The 19,479-nt window shown below is 39.1% G+C and overlaps 1 protein-coding gene across 2 annotated transcripts in view; it reads left to right on the forward strand.

The window, feature by feature from the left end:
* HMGA2 (high mobility group AT-hook 2) overlaps positions 1–13,466 on the forward strand; it is a 137,625-nt gene extending 124,159 nt beyond the window's left edge. The window contains exons 4-5 of one of the 2 annotated variants that reach the window (XM_050746610.1): positions 1,434–1,466; positions 13,266–13,466. In XM_050746610.1, coding sequence (XP_050602567.1) covers positions 1,434–1,466; positions 13,266–13,313 — 81 coding nt within the window. In that variant the 3' untranslated portion in view covers positions 13,314–13,466. Of the gene's footprint in view, positions 1–1,433; positions 1,467–2,412; positions 2,656–13,265 lie in introns of those variants that run through there. The other variant, XM_050746608.1, reaches the window with a different exon arrangement.
* Positions 13,467–19,479: the final 6,013 nt, after the last annotated feature.

The raw sequence follows: 19,479 nt of genomic DNA on the forward strand, positions 1-19,479 counted from the left end.
ATGCTCAACATCATTAGTTGTGAGAGAAATTCAAATCAAAACAGCAATGATGTTTAACTTCACACCCATTTGGATGTCTATAAGCAAAAAGACAGGCAATAACAAGCATTGGCATGTATACAGAGCAATTGGAACTCCAGATTCATTGCTGGTGAGACTGTAAAATGGTGCAGCTGCTTTGGAAAGGTGTCTGGCAGCTCCTCAAAAAGTGAAACAAAGAATTACAGTATGACGCAGTGATTCCACTCCCAGGTATATACCCAAGAATGAAAACATGTTCGCACGAAAATGTGTATATAAATGTTCATAGTAGCATTGTTCATAATAGCCAAAAGGTGGAAACACCCCACATGTCCACCAGCTAATGAATGGATAGGTAAAATGTGGTATATCCATACAAGGGAATATTATTTAGCATAAAAAGGAATGAACTGCTGATGCTACCACATGAATGACCTAGAAACCCCTAGGCCAGTGAAAGAAGTCACACACAAAATACTCTACATATATTGTATGATTCCACTTACGTGAAATGTCAAGATAGGTAAATTCGTAGAGACAGAAAGTAGATTCATGGTCACTTAGGCGTGGGAGGTGGCTAGGGACGTGGAGGTTAGGGAAGAGTAACCGCTAATGGGTACAATATTTCTTTTAGAGGCGATGAAAGTGTTCTAAATCAGATTGTGGTGATGGTTGCACAGCCCTGTGAATATACTAAAATATACTTTAAATGAGTGAATTGTGTGGTATCTAAATTATGTCTCAATGAAGGTTTTTTTTAAAAATGAAATATTAACAAATTAGGTACCTTCACTCCTCAGTTTTGTGACATATAGGCTAAAAACAAAGTGAATCAAACAGTTAAGTTTCTTTCAAGCTACTTGGCGTGTATGCCAGACTTTAATTGGGAATTACTTTCACTGAGATAACCTATGTTGTGTTTCCTTAATATAGAGAGATCAGGAATAAACGATTTTCTTTTCTTTTCTTTTCTTTTGAGATAGGGTGTTGCTCTGTCACCCAGGCTGGAGTGCAGTGGCATGATCACAGCTCACTGCAGCCTTGACCTTTCTTGGCTCACATGATCATTCCATTTAGGCCTCTGAGTAGCTGGGACTACAGTTGCATGCCACCACACACTGTTAATTTTTGTACTGCTTGTAGAGACAGGGTGTCACCATGTTGCCCAACCTGGTCTAGAACTCCTGGGTTCAAGCCATCCATCCACCTCTGCCTCCCAAAGTGCTGGGATTATAAGCGTGAGCCACCACGCCTGGCCATGTATAAACACTTTTAACTTCGGATATACCAGTTGAACTTTATACTTTCCTGTTTTCTTTGAAGACAAGTATCTATATTTAAAATATGTGCACCTAATTTTTTCCATAATGTATATTTTCTTTTAAAATATATCTTTTTCTTTTCCTCCTCAGCCACAACAAGTTGTTCAGAAGAAGCCTGCTCAGGTAAGACATAGTCATTAATTATATTCTCCCCATTAATATAAAAAGTGAAATATGTTCTGAAAAATGTCCCCAAACTAAACCTTATTTCGCATTTTCTTCATTTTGATTATCGTCTTGCAGTGTTCTTGAAAATGTGTTGTAGACTTCAAAGTCAGGAATATATAGTTGACAATCGTACCATTAAAAACCCCCCAAAATGTAAGGTCTTAAGTGTACAAAGCAAATATAAATTATTTTAAAAATAAAACTATTTTATTTCATTGCCTCATATGTGAAACAAATATTTAATCTTACTCTATCTTTTACCAATTCTTAAACATCAAATTTTGCCCTTTCCAACTGACTGTCTATGTTCTGTTGACTTGACACCAGACTTCTATTTAATGATTCATGACTGGAAACATATTTCTTCATTGAACCATTTCATAATATTTGATGATCCCAAAACACTCCAAAGAATGCTGGAATACTTGAAAATTAAGTTATACTAACTTGCAGACTGATGCATTCTTAGATCTTATTTAAATAACTGAATCCCAGTCTCTGAAGTTTTTGGCAACATCAAAATTGGGAAATAGCTCTACGTCTCTTGCCCCATATTCCTGGAGCACCTTGTCCTCACTATAATCTATACATAGAAACATTAAAAAAACATGTTTATTGAGGAAGCATACCTTGAAGAAAACAAAACTGAAGTATAAATTAACCATGATTGCTAATAATGTGAGCCATTATTAAAGTATAAGAATGTCCTGCTGTTCTCTTCCCTTCTGGATGTACATAGTTATTGGAGATCTAGGTGGTATGCTGAACCTGCTAAAATAAGTTATTAAGCAGTGTCATGAGCTATCAAATTAAGTAGAACTCTTTCGTGTAATTTTAAGTATCCATGAAATCTTTTTCCCTAGAGGTCTTTACAAATCTACCTTGCATCCTGTTTTCTTAGGTCAATGTTGCCTTGCCTGGGAAGGACCACCCGGGCAATCTTATATATCTACTATTCTCTAAAAATGCCACTTAGAAGAGAACTGAAACTTCCAAACACATGAAAGGATCCAGGGAAAGTGTCTTCAAACAATTACACATGAGCTTTAAGTGGAATAAAAACAGAGTTACCACGAAAAAAGTCATTCTCATTGCTGCTCCCATACATAAAAGCTAAGAGTGGGAGAGGGGTGCTAAAAATATATATTTTTTATATATATACACATATGTATATAAACAAAAACTTGACATTTTAAGTAGGAGAACCCAAATATATTTAGCCTCTCATCCTTTATCTGTACAAAAATCAAGAGAAAATAAATTGATATCTGTGCATTTGAGTCAAAGGATGAGGCAGAGTTCACATTTGCATCACAGGCTGTGAACTACAGATTAATCACCTTATGTGATTTGTTAATATTGATTCAGTCCCTGTGTTTAGTGTCATAGGGAAGATGAGTCAAACAAAGAAAAACAGTCACTGCACCTGAGAAATGTATTTATATGTATATGCCTGTGTCCTATCCAGTGGTATGCTGGAACCAGCCCTTATGAGCAAATAGTGAACATCTCTTCTGAATTCTGTGCAGTGATGTCGAGTAGGTAGCTTGAAATCCACTATGGTGGGAGTATTTACACCATGGAAAATGACAAATACTAAAATTCAGGACTTCTTTTTTTTTTTTTCCTGAAGAGCAAGTTGTTAAACATTTCCTCCCCAGCACGGCCCCACCCTTCAGCGATTCTGCTTATTTGGTCTGGAGATCCATCAGTATTTTTTATGAACTCCCTGAGTATAATGTGCAACCAGAGATGAAGACACTCCATGAAAACACATGGGAAGATGTTTGAACATTTGTTGAGCAAATGACCACAGAATGTCAATGTGCATGGGACACACGGGGGATACGGATGAATGAGTGGAATGCCTCAGGTTATCAAGGGGATGATACCCCAAAGACTGGAATTTTCTTGTTTTGTTTGATTTTGTTGTTGTTGAGTTGCAGAAGGGAAAACTGAAACATAAATTAAGGGAAAGAAATTACAGATAAGATGAATGGCATATACAAAGGTAGAGAGGCAAGAACAAATACATCACAGGTGGAGATTATTAATGTGGCTAGAACTGATTGCAAGTTGGGCATTAATACACCAAGAAATAATATAAGTGAAATCACAGTTTTTCCCAAGAGAATCCAGAATCTCAAAGAATCCATAGTGGATTGAGTTGATCTTCAAGGATGAATATGACTACCTTACAGACCCTGTTCCAGATTTGCCCCATATAGGAGAGTTCAGACTCAGAACTATAAAAAAGAACATGAGCTCATTGGGCTACCTAATTTATATTGTCTGATGACACAGTAATGAATTATGTAAACATGAAAACTATGTGAAAGTTCGTGGACGATAATGTAAATTTTACACTACATTCAAAAGCATATCTTCCTTTTCCATCTGTTTCTTTCAAAATACCCTCCCAGATGGCTTTCCCATGTGGCAATCTGGATTAACTCAGCCTCATATCCTTCCTTCAACAGCACTTTGAGGGGTTACATTCAGAATCACTTTTGAGATAAAAATTTTAGCACAGCTAAATATTTGATATGTAAAGAAAAGGGCTCAGAAGTGTGTAAAGAGACCTAGGTTTTTCTTTCTGACCCCATCACTAGGCTAATTAATTTCTCTTTGCTCTATTTATCCATCTAGGAAATGGAATAATAATGCCTTTTCCCTTCCTCCCAAGAACATTACAAGAGATTCATAATTATATAAATTCCAGGTAGCATTATTACGTTCTGACTTATTTTTGACTGTTTTTCGTTTCCAGAGATTTATAGTCTCAAAAATTCTAGAATCCTGATTTATTCCAAAGTACTTCCTCTTTGATGTCAAGTGTTTTCCTTGAATGTTTTTTAAAGCAGGATTTTTTAGCTGGAGGACATTTTCTAGTAATTGCTCCATCCTATCATTAGGGCTAAAGCATTCAGAGTCATCTTCCTAGTATTTCTGTCACATGTATACAGAATTACAAAGGCTCTGTTGTAAAGTATCCTTATACCGCCCAATGCTGAAGTCTCCTCAGATCTTCAATAATGGCCCTTCTTGAACCTGGGGTACAAAGCAGCAGAGTTTATTCTGAGGAGACGAATTCAGAATTATGACAAATCTCAGCACCTACATATGCACTTGTGTTTGTGCGTACAAGTACGTGCATCTAGAGAGAAATAAAAAGTGAAGGACCACCCTGTTGCAGGGGTTCGTGTTTGGGAAATCCACCAGGTGTCATCAGCTGCAAACATCAACTGTGTCTCATAATCCTAATGGGAGAGTTAATAGCCTCTTTAAAATCTAAAGGGGAAAATCTGTAATATGCACGTTAACTTTTTTCTAAAATTCCAAAACCAATGAAAACGGCTTACAAAATAGCTCTACTATATTTCCACTTCAAGTGATAAACAATAAATTGAAATTAGCTAATTGGAAATAAATAGAAATGAGGCTGGGTGCGGTGTCATGCGTGTAATCCCAACACTTAGGGATGTCAGGAGTTCGAGACCAGCCTGGCCAACATGGAGAAGCCCCATCTCTACTAAATACACAAAAATTAGCCAGGCATGGCGGCAGGCACCTATAATTCCAGCTACTTGGGAGGCTGAGGCAGGAGAATCGCTTGAACCTGGTTGGCGGGGGAGGGTTGCCGTGAGCAGAGATGGTGCCACTGCACTCCAGCCTGGGTGACAGCAAGACTCCATCTCAAAAGAAAGAAATAGAAATCAGCTCATTTTTTAGCAATTTGAGCAGTTGAATTCTCAGTCATATGAATTACATTCTTAACCCTAGTAGGAAATGGTGGTAGGTTTTTCTTTTTCTTTTTTTAAAAAAAGAAACACTATAAAAGTACCAGATTATTATTATTATTATTATTATTAGAGGGTGCTTTGTTACTCAGGTTTTTACTTTGATGAAAATAAGTCTCTTTCCATCTGAGATGTCTAAAAATGTTTCTCTAGTTTATCAGGTATTTGATCGTTTATTGCTATTTCCCTTTTAAGGCTTTCACCTGAGACTTGAAGGGACTCCCTAAATGTAATTCAGACATTTTTCTCTCACCTTTCTTCTACCCAAAGGGAAAACATGTTTTTAAAATCCAAAAGTTCTCAACCCTTTCAATCTACTTTCCCCATTGTTGTACAGCCCTGGCAAACAATGCCTCTGGCAATTAGGACAGGTACAAACCTGCTCCTTTTCAATTTCCCAGTGAGAGGATTGCAAAGTTTTCGGTTTCTAAAAGACTGGAAACAAAGCTTTCTGTTTCAAAAAAGAGTTTTTACTTGCGAGTAACATCTTCTGTGGGTGGTGTGCACCCGGGCAAAGAAATCTCAGTAAGCCTTGATTATCACGGGATTTCTTCCCCCTCAAAATAAAATGTTGAATGTTTTTACAGAGACTTCAAGGGCAGTTTTAAGGATGTTTATATTTCAGACAACCTAAACATTGTTTGGAGCAAAATGAGAGATTTCATTTTGGGACAAGCAAGTTGATGAATTGCAGTCAGCATCTCGTTCTCAAAGAAGGCATTTTTACTGGGGGCTTTTAGTCTAGACATACAAAGAGGGAAGGAGGAAAGGGGAAAGCATTCTCACTCTAACACTCATCTTTTACATGGTACCTTGGCCAGTGCAGTAAATAGTTCATAATAAATCAGACTTACAAATACTCACTCGTCTACTCACTCAAGGAACATAATGATTTATACTGCCTAAGTCATAAAGATTACTGATGTATTTATTTTTTTACTTATGCACTTTCAAGCTGGTAAAACATCTTGTGGGCCAGTATATGTTTAGTACCAATTGGCAAAACATGAAGAATCATATCAAAGGCTGCCCTGAGTTGCACTGTTTTGTTGTATAGGAAATACTTTTTGACTTAACCGCTGACCTCTGACATCACACAGGTCAAGGGAAAAGGAGAGAGCAAAGTAGAAACCAAGGTTTAACCCTTAATAAAGTAGCTCAAGGACATAGCAGCACAGGGAAATTGGAGGGCAGAGGAAGCGTATCAAAATGATTATTAACTGTAAACAGATGAAGTAATTAGCTTAGCTAACAGTTGTAATACAGGAATATTGGCAGGATGAAGTCAGCGGTTCTTGGCAGGAAATGTTTTATAGAGATGACAACTTCTAACAGAAGTGAAAGAACATCACTCAATTTAGGGCAACTTATAAAACTCCAAAAGGCAAAATTTAGTGTTTCTGGACTTGACACATTTGCCGAGAGTTTTTTTTTTTTTTTTTTTTTTTTAAGTATGACTGTTTCTGTGTGGGGAAGTCTGTGGATTAGGCTCAAAACAAAATGGCAGTGGCTGCCTGCATTTTCCCTTCACATTGCAGAATTTTCCTCTACATTTTGATGTGTACTGGATAAAAACCAATTATTTACTCAATATATATCTTTCTTCTTACTCTCCAAACTTACTCACCCAAATTAATGTGGAACAAATAGCAATTGGCTTTAAAACCTGGTCTTTCTAAGAAAATCCTTAATCGTTGCATAGAAATATATTGCATTGTCTCAGACACTCACATTCAGGAAATGTTTGCTAGACACTCAAATGTCTACTGAGAAATTATTTGTTAACTTACTGTTATTGATATTTTTATAATCTTACTCAAAAGTCATAACTCAGGATAATGAAAAACATTTGGTGCAATAATGATTAAAATCCACAAATGTTCTGTTCCCTGGCTGCAAATACAACACCTATGCAAAATTTTACACATCTACAAAACAAAAGGAAAAGGTTTTTCCTAGTCTATGCCATTAATAAGCACATCTGGAATATAACCCTTAAGCAGTCTTTAATCATAATTTAAAGCTACTTTGCATAAAAATAAGAACATTCCACAACAGTTGTGGAAACACTGAAATAAATTTTCTTCTTCTGGGCTGGACATGATGGCTCATGTCTGTGATCCCAGTACTTTGAGAGGCTGAGGCAGAAGTATCCCTTGAGCCCAGGAGTTTGAGACCAGCCTGAGTAACATAGTGAGACCCCATCTCTATTTAAAAAAAAAAAAAAAAAATCCCTTCTTTTGAATACTTTGTTTATGCAAAAATCCTTTTGCTGTCTTTAGCTATTTTTTAAAATGCAGTGTTCCTGTGATAAGAATTGAACCTGGCATGGAAAACTGATCAAACCAGTAATCCTCAGAAATCGTGACTCCTGAAACTTATGATTAGTTTATACCTAAAATGATTTCCCTGTTTGAAAAATGTGCCTACCATCTCCAGATTTTTTAAAAATAGCCCTTTATCCCAGGAAGGAGAAATTCATTGTATCCCAGAGACCAGCATTACTTCTGTTGCGATATTTTCAGTAATGGAACTCTATTGAGATTACAGACAAGACAAGCCAGAGAGCATTTTAGGAAGCTAATACTTTTTATTTTACTTTCCTCTGGGGACCCTATTGAATAGTTTTTTTCTTTCTTAAGGACCTATCCTTGAATCATAGGTAAAGAAATAATCACAGAATTAGTAACTGACATTAATAATCACAGCTTCACACTATAGTCTTACTGGATTTTTACTCTTTTTCAAGGTTTCCCCAAATGGTTGTCACATTTCTCACACAATCCTGCAGTGTAGATAGACATGTATAGTCATTACTGGTCTGACACAGTGGGACTGAGACCTGCTAGTGCAGTGGTTGGCATCTATGATTAGTGAGGTCCAAGCTCAACCTTCTTTACATTAAACATGCCCTAGCAAGACCTTCAAACCAACTTTATTAAGCTGATGCTAACACACACAAAGTAGTCCTAACAATTCTATGTTATATATACGTAATGCAAAAATAAAGACAAGATCAGGTACAAATGCTGTCAATATCTCAACTTCTTGTCTCCTTTTGAAAAACGTAATTCCTGCCTAGCATTTCCACCAGAATCCCTTGCTCTTGCCAGATTATATGGTTTATATGTGTTCCATTTAACATGTTTTTTAAAAATTTGCTGTAGAGTTTTCCTAGTTGGAGGAAATAATCAGTTTCCATTAAGTTAAACAGTCTTGATACATTTTAAACGAAAATATCTGACAGAGAATAGAAAAACTCAGCTTTGTGGTCTTGTCAGTCACTTAGCTACAGATGGAACTTGAAAAACTAGTTCCTGGTCATTGCTGCTGAGGAGAGCCCTTTATTTCTGCTGTAACAGGACTGACTCAAGATACTCATGAACGTGGAAAACTCCTAAGTGTGTCGTTCTGAGTTCCTGAGAAATTGAACCTACACAGATAACAAGAAAAAGAATGCCACTTAGCCATAACTACCCTTTCTAGATTACCAAGTATTTGTAGGTTTATTGGCAAGATAGCTTAAATTACACATGTATTTCTGGCCTGCAACATCATGTAATAGAAGAGTTGCAGAATTATTTGCAGTTAAGAAAAAAAAAAGATAAGGACTTATTAAAGCTGACATGGACTTCTGTGATTTTTGCACTCCTTACCACACACAAAGGAGGGCATCGTGGTAACACCACCTCTGAGTTTGTATTTCCCGGTTCCATTTAGAATCCACTGGCCTCTTCTACTGCAGACCTGCTGTTTAGTCTGCATCTGAAAATTAAACCCAGAGCTTCAGCTCTTAGCATTAAATACTGAACTTTCTTCCAGCACACACCCTCATCCATGCCTGTATGGTAAGTCTTATTAAACTCAAGACATTTTAAAATTCCATCAGCCTTAGGAGTTAAGTTTGGATATTGGGCTGTCTTCCTCCTCCTTTTTAATCAATTAGCAGAAGTGTACCCAAAGGTGTATATATCACATGCATCATATTGAACCAAATTAAGAGAACAGTGATACGTGCAAACTATATTTCTGGGTTTTAGTGGAGTTTTTTTCAAGCTTAGCTAAAACAATGAAAGAGTTACATTTACCAAATTCCTTTTTTCATGAACAAAAGAAAAACTAAGGCAAAGTAAGTGCACTTTTCCAGTAGTTATAATAAAAATATAGTTTTCCAACTCTGCCCATCCCTTGCCCCGCTCATCAATTTTCTGCCAAGAAAGCTCACATGTTTCAGCCCGGTACCACGCAACCTCACTTGTCTTTGTAAAGTAGCTGCATGATGGCTGGGAGCTGTTCGGTGTTTAGAGGCCTTAGTGGCTGGTGCTCATAAAAATGTCACTGTGCACTTGCACTTTGAAAAGTCCTTTCATATGAACATTCCTGAAGCCCCTTGACCAAAGAGCGGCTGTTTAGCCTTCCCACCCTGCCACTAGACCCTAATGAGATGTGTGCAACTCTTGGCTACAGTTTTCTTCTTATTATTACTTCAAGGCTTCTCTTGGGAGCTACACAAGCTCAAAGGTCCTTTGACCATTAGGTGACAAATGTGACGCAATTTTTTTAAAACATGTCAAGGTACAAGCTATTGTCTATAACACACAGCCTTTTTTTTTTTTTTTTTTTTTTTTTTTTTTTTTTTTTTTTTTTGAGGTCGTCCAGGCTGGAGTGCAGTGGCACCATCTCTGCTCACTGCAAGCTCCGCTTCCCAGGTTCACGCCCTTCTCCTGCCTCAGCCTCCCAAGTAGCTGGGACTACAGGTGCCCGCCACTACACCTGGCTAATTTTTTTGTATTTTTAGTAGAGATGGGGTTTCACTGTGTTAGCCAGGATGGTCTTGATCTCCTGACCTTGTGATCCGCCCACTTCGGCCTCCCAGAGTGCTGGGATTACAGGTGTGAGCCACCGTGCCTGGCCCCAGCCATGTCTTTTAAGTTACTAAAGGTGATTGAAGCTCAGGGGTCCCTACCAACTCCTCAGTTACAGAAACAGGACTCTTTGGGGATGTCAGAGCCAGCTGCTTATTCTCCATGTCACCTGTTTCTGTTCTCTCTTTGCACCACAGAAGCACCCTGTGTTAACTCTGGCCAGACCATGACACTTAGGGGAGCTAAGAATGGGTTTTCCAACCTCATTCCTGACAGGGAAGGTTTTTCTTCTCTTCATTGAATGCACACTTGTGGTACAGAATCCACACATGTAGCCAAAGACCAAGTCACTGGGAAGGTGAGAGCTGAGGTTTGCAGAAGCGGGAAGAGCCACCTGCCCCGCCACATCACCCCTTTGGGAACCATTCCTTCCTTTGAAGGGTGGCCAGCCAGGGCTATGCCAAGAAGAGAGAGCTCTCCACTAACTAGACATTTGAGAAAACCATCATTCTGAGCATGTGAGAGCCACATTGCCTGCAAACCTTTAACAGAGTGAGACTCCCACCCTCTGACATCCTAGTCATGTTCCCAGTACTAACTGATAGTCACTAGTAGAAGAATTCCAAGGTCAGCAGAAAGATGCATTAATAAAACAACTATCCACATTGTGTTAAGAACAGTTAAGGAAACATTATGATCTACCACCATTTTCATTTGAATTGTGTCTAAGGGGTTGGAAGTCAGGAGTTTCAGGAGCTCACCTCAAGCAAAATTTCTGGGAATGTTTTGAAAAGCTGATCACATTCCATCTAGTACAAGGTCTTTGTTAAGTTCACGGCCTGAAAATTCTGTTTCCTTTCGGATTTGAAAGTACCTTGGTTTCCGGATAGTATAGAAAAATCAAACGGTTAGAAATGGAATAATTACAGCTCAATCCAGGAGGTTTGCCAGCTTGACTGTGCTCTATTAATTTGTTAACCGTAAGAAGGAATAAAATATACCTGCTGGCTTTTATGCCATGGTCTGTTTCAGAGTAATCACCTAAGTCCACACCTCATGTCATAATGGGAAGTGAGTCATCTGGGGACAGACGAGGTGTGTATCTGCCTAACGGTTCAGTGACTTTCTGGAATTTAAATATTAAATGAAAGGACAGGGTCACAGGGCAGCTGATCTTTGGCTTGCCTCTCTTTCGTCTGCCCATGGCTTTGATCATGCTACATCCTCCTTTGTGGCCAGGGCTCCACAGAGAATCTCAGGGTCATGGCCTGTTGCCTAGTCAAGAGGTATAAACCTGCTGCTTATATATGTGAAGCCCACAGTTTGGGGGTTGGGAGTTAAAGGGGAGGTAGCCTCATACGTTCCACTTTTCCCACAAAACCCAAAGCAGACTAAACAAAACCGGTGTGAAATCTCATGACTTGATGCTGCCATGGTTATATTTTTCAAGCTGTAATCCATTCATTTGTATGTGTGTTTATTCCCAGGATTTACAGCTCTCTCAGTCTTCAGGGGGAAGGAGAATATTTGAAACCTTTTGCAAAGGGTTTGAAGTATGCAGTGGCCTGTGATTAAAGCCCAGGATAGAGGGAGTGTGTGTGTGCGTGTGTGTGTATGTGCATTCATGTGAGTGGGTGAGTGCCCGTTCATGTGGGGTTTTTTCTCCCATTTGCTGCTTTTACGCAAAAGCGTCACACATGGTAGCATTTAGGAGCCCCTTCACAGCTGAAGTGTTTCAAACACTAATGAATGGAAGTTTGGTCATATAATGCAGACAAGCTTTAAGGCATGCTTTACTGAATGGTGTACTGTGGTGACCTGGGAAAGGAAGAGAGGTATAAATTGTGTCGGTTAGCCACCCAGACAAAATGAAGCCATGTGGAAAATCAAATCTATTAAAGTATGAAGACTGTTATAAGCTGTTTTAAGCTGGCCATTCTTAAAGGGGCTCGGTCTGCTGCAGGAGTAAATGTTTACCTCTTCTCCCAGATCTTTTTCACATGCCGTCTTATGAGACAATGTGCAGCATTTGATAAAAATCATCCTCTCACTTACGACGCTTTTATCGGAAATGTTTATTGTCTCCGCTTTACCACCCATGTCCTGAAAGGTACTGCACATTTGTTAAATAAGCAAAAGGAAAGAGAACTTTGCGGCTCAAGCCGGCTCGCAGAAACCCCAACAAATTCCAGAGCCATAAGGAATCAAAAAAAGGAAAAGGGAAGGAGGAGTTAGATTTATATGAAGAGGGGGCCTTGCAAAAACATATATATTAGATTTTCTCTGCTTGGCTAGCCCACCATCAAATGTTTGGTCCATGCGGATTAGTATTGAGATTGAGCAGTTACGCTGAACTTGGGTCACTGTCTCAAAATGTGCTTTAATAAATACAAGGGGGAGGAAATGGATTTGGGAAGGCTCGTTGTCCGATCTGCCCCTGCTCTCACACTGCCTCTGCACAGTGGTGTAGCGGTCACACGCTGGTGTTGGCACCAAAACCGACCCGACCCAAATCCTGGTCCCACACACCCTGTAATTTTGGGCACATTCCTTGTCTGTGCCTTGGTTTTCTCATCTGTAAAATAGGAATATTAACAGAAGGTGCCTAAGCATCTGGTAAGCACTCTAGAAATACCAGCTATTATTACCAGTATCGGGAGGGTGGGTTCGTTTATGCCTTAAGAACTGATCCCCCTAACTCTATTTTCCTTGTGTGCCGGTGTTTAAAACTGATGAATGGCATGCTGTCGGGAAAAATTTATTCCATTCCTATTTTTTTTCTAATTGGTGAGTAACGGTGCATTGCCCTGACCGTCTCTGGACAGCAAACAATTGAATTTGCTGACCAGTCGCCATGATGTCAAGCCTTAAGTCAACAGTGGCTAATGACCACTCTGGGAAAAAACAACACCTTGATTCCTCAATTACGGTTTAAGAAGCCCTGGCAATGAGGGCTCGCCAGTCATCGTCATCCTCTTTTGAGGCAAGCATAATGTGCTGTGGAAACAGGTTACCTCTGCACTGTTGGCAAGAGCAGCCCACACAGTATAACGATTGAGCGTCATGGCTGTGCCCTTTGTGTGTTCCAGGAGGAAACTGAAGAGACATCCTCACAAGAGTCTGCCGAAGAGGACTAGGGGGCGCCAACGTTCGATTTCTACCTCAGCAGCAGTTGGATCTTTTGAAGGGAGAAGACACTGCAGTGACCACTTATTCTGTATTGCCATGGTCTTTCCACTTTCATCTGGGGTGGGGTGGGGTGGGGCGGGGGAGGGTGGGGGTGGGGTGGGGAGAAATCACATAACCTTAAAAAGGACTATATTAATCACCTTCTTTGTAATCCCTTCACAGTCCCAGGTTTAGTGAAAAACTGCTGTAAACACAGGGGACACAGCTTAACAATGCAACTTTTAATTACTGTTTTCTTTTTTCTTAACCTACTAATAGTTTGTTGATCTGATAAGCAAGAGTGGGCGGGTGAGAAAAACTGAATTGGGTTTAGTCAATCACTGCACTGCATGCAAACAAGAAACGTGTCACACTTGTGATGTCGGGCATTCATATAGGAAGAACGCGGTGTGTAACACTGTGTACGCCTCAAATACCACCCCAACCCACTCCCTGTAGTGAATCCTCTGTTTAGAACACCAAAGATAAGGACTAGATACTACTTTCTCTTTTTCGTATAATCTTGTAGACACTTACTTGATGATTTTTAACTTTTTATTTCTAAATGAGACGAAATGCTGATGTATCCTTTCATTCAGCTTACAAACCAGAAAAGGTTATGTTCATTTTTCAAAAAGGGAAGTAAGCAAACGAATATTGCCAACTTTTCTATTTATGGATATCACACATATCAGCAGGAGTAATAAATTTACTCACAGCACTTGTTTTCAGGACACTTCATTTTTAGGAAATCTACTTCCTACAGAGCCAAATGCCATTTAGCAATCAATAACACTTGTCAGCCTCAGAGCATTTAAGGAACCTAGACAAGTAAAATTATCCTCTTTGTAATTTAATGAAAAGGTACAACAGAATAATGCATGATTAACTCACCTAATTATGAGGTGAGAGGAGCGAAATCTAAATTTCTTTTGCTATAATTATACGTCAATTTAAAAAGCAAAAAAAAAAAAAAAGGGGGGCAGTCTGTCTCTCTCTGTCTCTCTCCCTCTTCCTCTCCCTCTCTCTTTTCATTGTGTATCAGTTTCCATGAAAGACCTAAATACCACTTACCTCAAATTAAGCATATGTGTTACTTCAAGTAATACGTTTTGACATAAGATGGTTGACCGAGGTGCTTTTCTTCGGCTTGAGTTCACCATCTCTTCATTCAAACTGCACTTTTAGCCAGAGATGCAATATATCCCCACTACTCAATACTACCTCTGAATGTTACAATGAATTTACAGTCTAGTACTTATTACATGCTGCTATACACAAGCAATGCAAGAAAAAAACTTACTGGGTAGGTGATTCTAATCATCTGCAGTTCTTTTTGTACACTTAATTACAGTTAAAGAAGCAATCTCCTTACTGTGTTTCAGCATGACTATGTATTTTTCTATGTTTTTTTAATTAAAAATTTTTACAAATACTTGTTTCAGCTTCTCTGCTAGATTTCTACATTAACTTGAAAATGTTTTAACCAAGTCGCTCCTAGGTTCTTAAGGATAATTTTCCTCAATCACACTACACATCACACAAGATTTGACTGTAATGTTTAAATATTACCCTCCAAGTCTGTACCTCAAATGAATTGTTTAAGGAAATGGACTAATTGACTTGCAAAGACCTACCTCCAGACTTCAAAAGAAATGAACTTGTTACTTGCAGCATTCATTTGTTTTTTCAATGTTTGAAATAGTTCAAACTGCAGCTATCCCTAGTCAAAACTATTTTTATAAAAGACGTTTGATAGAAAGGAACACATTTTTACATATTTTTGCAAAATAAGTAAATAATAAATAAAATAAAAGCCAACCTTCAAAGAAACTTGAAGCTTTGTAGGTGAGATGCAACAAGCCCTGCTTTTGCATAATGCAATCAAAAATATGTGTTTTTAAGATTAGTTGAATATAAGAAAATGCTTGACAGATATTTTCATGTATTTTACACAAATGTGATTTTTGTAATATGTCTCAACCAGATTTATTTTAAACGCTTCTTGTGTAGAGTTTTTATGCCTTTCTCTCCTAGTGAGTGTGCTGACTTTTTAACATGGTATTATCAACTGGGCCAGGAGGTAGTTTCTCATGACGGCTTTTGTCAGTATGGCTTTTAGTACTGAAGCCAAATGAAACTCAAAACCGTCTCTCTTCCAGCCGCTTCAGGGAGGTAGTTTCAAAAGCCACATACCTCTCTGAGACTGGCAGATCGCTCACTGTTGTGAATCACCAAAGGAGCTATGGAGAGAATTAAAACTCAACATTACTGTTAACTGTGCATTAAATAAGCAAATAAACAGTGGCTCATAAAAATAAAAGTCGCATTCCATATCTTTGGATGGGCCTTTTAGAAACCTCATTGGCCAGCTCATAAAATTGAAGCAATTGCTCGTGTTGGCCAAACATGGTACACTGAGTGATTTCCATCTCTGGTGAAGTTACACTTTTATTTCCCGTACGTTGTACAATCAAAACACACTACTACCTCTTAAGTCCCAGTATACCTCATTTTTCATACTGAAAAAAAAAAAAAAAAAAAGCTTGTGGCCAATGGAACAGTAAGAACATCATAAAATTTTTATATATATAGTTTATTTTTGTGGGAGATAAATTTTATAGGACTGTTCTTTGCTGTTGTTGGTCACAGCTAAATAAGACTGGACATTTAACTTTTCTACCATTTCTGCAAGTTAGGTATGTTTGCAGGAGAAAAGTATCAAGACGTTTAACTGCAGTTGACTTTCTCCCTGTTCCTTTGAGTGTCTTCTAACTTTATTCCTTGTTCTTCATGTAGAATTGCTGTCTATGATTGTACTTTGAATCGCTTGCTTGTTGAAAATATTTCTCTAGTGGATTATAACTGTCTGTTCTGCACAATAAACATAACAGCCTCTGTGATCCCCATGTGTTTTGATTCCTGCTCTTTGTTACAGTTCCATTAAATGAGTAATAAAGTTTGGTCAAAACAGATCAAGGAGGGAGACACTCACAAGTCATTTTGTTGCACCCCTTGCACACACCTTGGTACACACATACATAAAGTGTGTTTTACATATCATACTCCTTCAATCAACTGCCCTGAGCTCACCTTTCAGATTCTGACATTTAATTCTACAGAGACAATCTTAGAAGAAACATGAAGAATAAGCTGTAGTTCCAAACTATAGAATTTTTACTTCAGGCTAGCATCTACAAAGTTTGTAAGGGAAGTAACTAATGCAACAGTTGTCTTTGAAGTAACATTGAAGAGAGATCTAGAAGTTTGATCAAAAGAATAAGAAATGAAAGCCACGAAGTGTCTCCTAGATAGGAGCCTTTTAACTCTAAAAAGTACTAGCAAAGTCAGAATGATTCTACCAAGTTCAAGGTCAACTTGACACTTAGGTTGCTAATTATGAATATATCCAGGATTTTTAAAAAGCTAAAACTTCTGGTTTGTACTGTCACCATTGTTACTCAAATTTTCTTCATTTAGCTTCTTAAGAGAAATTTGTTTCTAGAAAGAGTTTGCCAATTTTAAGACATCTGCTGTCAGGAAATTTGTTAAATGTATTACTTCATTCCTGAATTCATTCACTTATTCTCACAGTCAGTATTCTGTGAATACCTTACTGAGTTATCCTGAAAAGTGGTTGCATCCCGAAACCCCTGCCAATACCAAGGACAAATCACAGGCCCTCTCACAGAAAGCCTTTATGGTCACCATCAGAGAGGGAGAATGGGTTTCAGCCAATGTAGCATTTCATATGGGAGCGTGGGGAGGGTATGTATCTTTTAATGGGCTGAGGATGCTCAACTCTTTAGTGAATTCAGGAATAGTAAGTGGTGTAGTACTCTAGGCAGAAATAAAAACAGAATTTAGGAATGAATACCCTCCAGCCAGGGGGCATATGATGCAAACTCCAGCTGTAACAAAACTTCAGAGAAGTGAAACATAAGGAGCCCAAGACCAGCACCGTGGCGCACTCCTATAGTTTCAGCTACTCAGAAGGCTAAAGCAGGAGGATCACTTGAGTCTAGGAGTTGGAGGTTGCAGTACACTATGATCACACCTCTGAATAGCCACTGCACTTCAGTCTGAGCAACACAGCAAAACTCAATCTCTCAAGTTAAAAAAAAAAAAAAAAAAAAAAAAAAAAAGCCCAAGAGCAGAGAGAAGACGGCAGATTTGATGCTCTTCTTTTCAAGTTAGTTTTATTTCTGTGAGATGACTTTTTATTGAGCAAGACTAATTTCTAGAGTTAGGTAAGGTCATTCTTGAGAAATTACTCTTCATATCTAGGAATTCTGGCCTAAAAGTGGAAGAAAAATTGAAAAAATCAAAATTATTTTTGAAATACATAATTCAGATAGATAACAACCAGGGGGTCAAAAGGCAACAACAGGGGTCTACACCCCTAATCCGAGTTCGGCCATCTGTAAGACTTGGCAATCCGGTTTCTTCTGAAGTAGGAGGGGAATGGCTGCAGATATGACCCTCTCTCCTCCATCCTCAGCCTATGTATTTGGGACTCCACCTAAGCTGAGCCAGTCATGCCTTGGTTCCTCTGTCATACCAAGACCCAGTTACGGCCCATGGGAAAATGCCTCATGTCAGTGAGCAATACTCCACTTTGTACCTAGTTTGTAGTAGTTAGGCTCTTGTTTTTGCTTTTGAGCCTGAATCAACACCTTGATGATCTGCCTCCACTCCATGAGTAAGTCTATCTCAGCCTTCCCAGGGCCCTAAATTCTTCCCCTGTACTGCCACCAACCCTAAGATTGATCCTTTGTGACCTGTTAGTCCCATCTCCCTTCTATTCAATTACCTATTTTCTCACTTTTGGGTTTTGCTTGTCCTGTGGCTTCCTTAGTCCTAGTTTAAGCATACATTCTTGAGGATGTGAAATAGCAACATTTGAGAATGCTGTGCTGCCAGAACCCAGACTGGGGGGTATCTACCTTGAAAGAAACTTGCTTTGTGAGGAAAATGGTAGACACAGATCTAGCTCTAGTAGTGTGCTGCTGCTGAGAATCTAGAGAGTTCAGAGAAAAGAGGAGACCTTTAACACACTGCCATGTGTGTTTTGAGATCTCCCCAAATCCTGGAGATCTCAAAAGCGTCAATGTCCTCCCAAGTCAGATCACTGACTAATGTCTGCTGTTCCACTGGGCATATTGGTCAGGTTTTAGAGGAATCTAAGGAAGAAGAGCTGCCTTCTAAGTAGTAATGCTCCAAGAGATGCAATGAAACAAAGACAAAGTTAATATTGAAATGCAGATAGTTTAGTCTAGCACAGGCTAGCAGCTCCTGCCCTAGAAATGAATGGCTGTGTTAGCCAGGATCCCTTCAGTTGCACTGGACATAAACCCAATACAGAATGACTTAAGCCAAACAAAACAAAACAAAACAAAATGTGTAGTAGCTGATAAACTAGGAAGTCCAGGATGTGGATCTTTAGGTACGGCTTGATCCAGGGACCCAAGGATGCGGCCAGACCTATAGTCTGTATATAACCTATAGTTCAGCTTTTCTCTATCTTGGCTTCATTCTTGGATAGGTTATGTTCTAGCGATGACAGGGTAGCTGCTGTAAGCCCCACACCCACATCATCTCGATCTAGCAAACTCTGAAGAAAGATCCTTATTTTTTTTTCAATATTTCTAACAAAATCTTGGGGTTGAATACTGTTGGGCCAATTTGGATCTCACGCCAATCACTATAAAATCATTCTGGCCAGAAGTGGGTGGGAGTGGGGAGAAAACAGTGATTGGTCAGATCAGATGTGGGTCACATGTCTGTCCCCGGAGCCGGTCCATAAAGGCGGACCTCAGTAAGTGAGGGGGAAGGAAGAGAGCAGGCCCAGCCCCACGTGAAACACGAAATCAGAGATGCCCCAAAGACAAACCCAAGCCCACAGCCAGGAGAAGGGAAAATAGATACAGGAGAGAGGAAGGATAGCAGCTGCCTGTTACAATGGCACAGCCAACAACTCTCACTTAACACCCAGAAACTGAGGTGAGATAAATGTGAGCAAGGCTGAAAAATGTCACAGACTTTACCATGAATGTGAGTGGAAATCAAATACCCTGAGAATTGTTGGTCTGGCAGTGGACTTTGCAGGAGGATAAAGACACCTCGTTTAGAGGC

Source organism: Macaca thibetana, chromosome 11 (assembly GCF_024542745.1).
Source record: "Macaca thibetana thibetana isolate TM-01 chromosome 11, ASM2454274v1, whole genome shotgun sequence".
In the NCBI taxonomy this organism is placed as follows: domain Eukaryota; kingdom Metazoa; phylum Chordata; class Mammalia; order Primates; family Cercopithecidae; genus Macaca; species Macaca thibetana.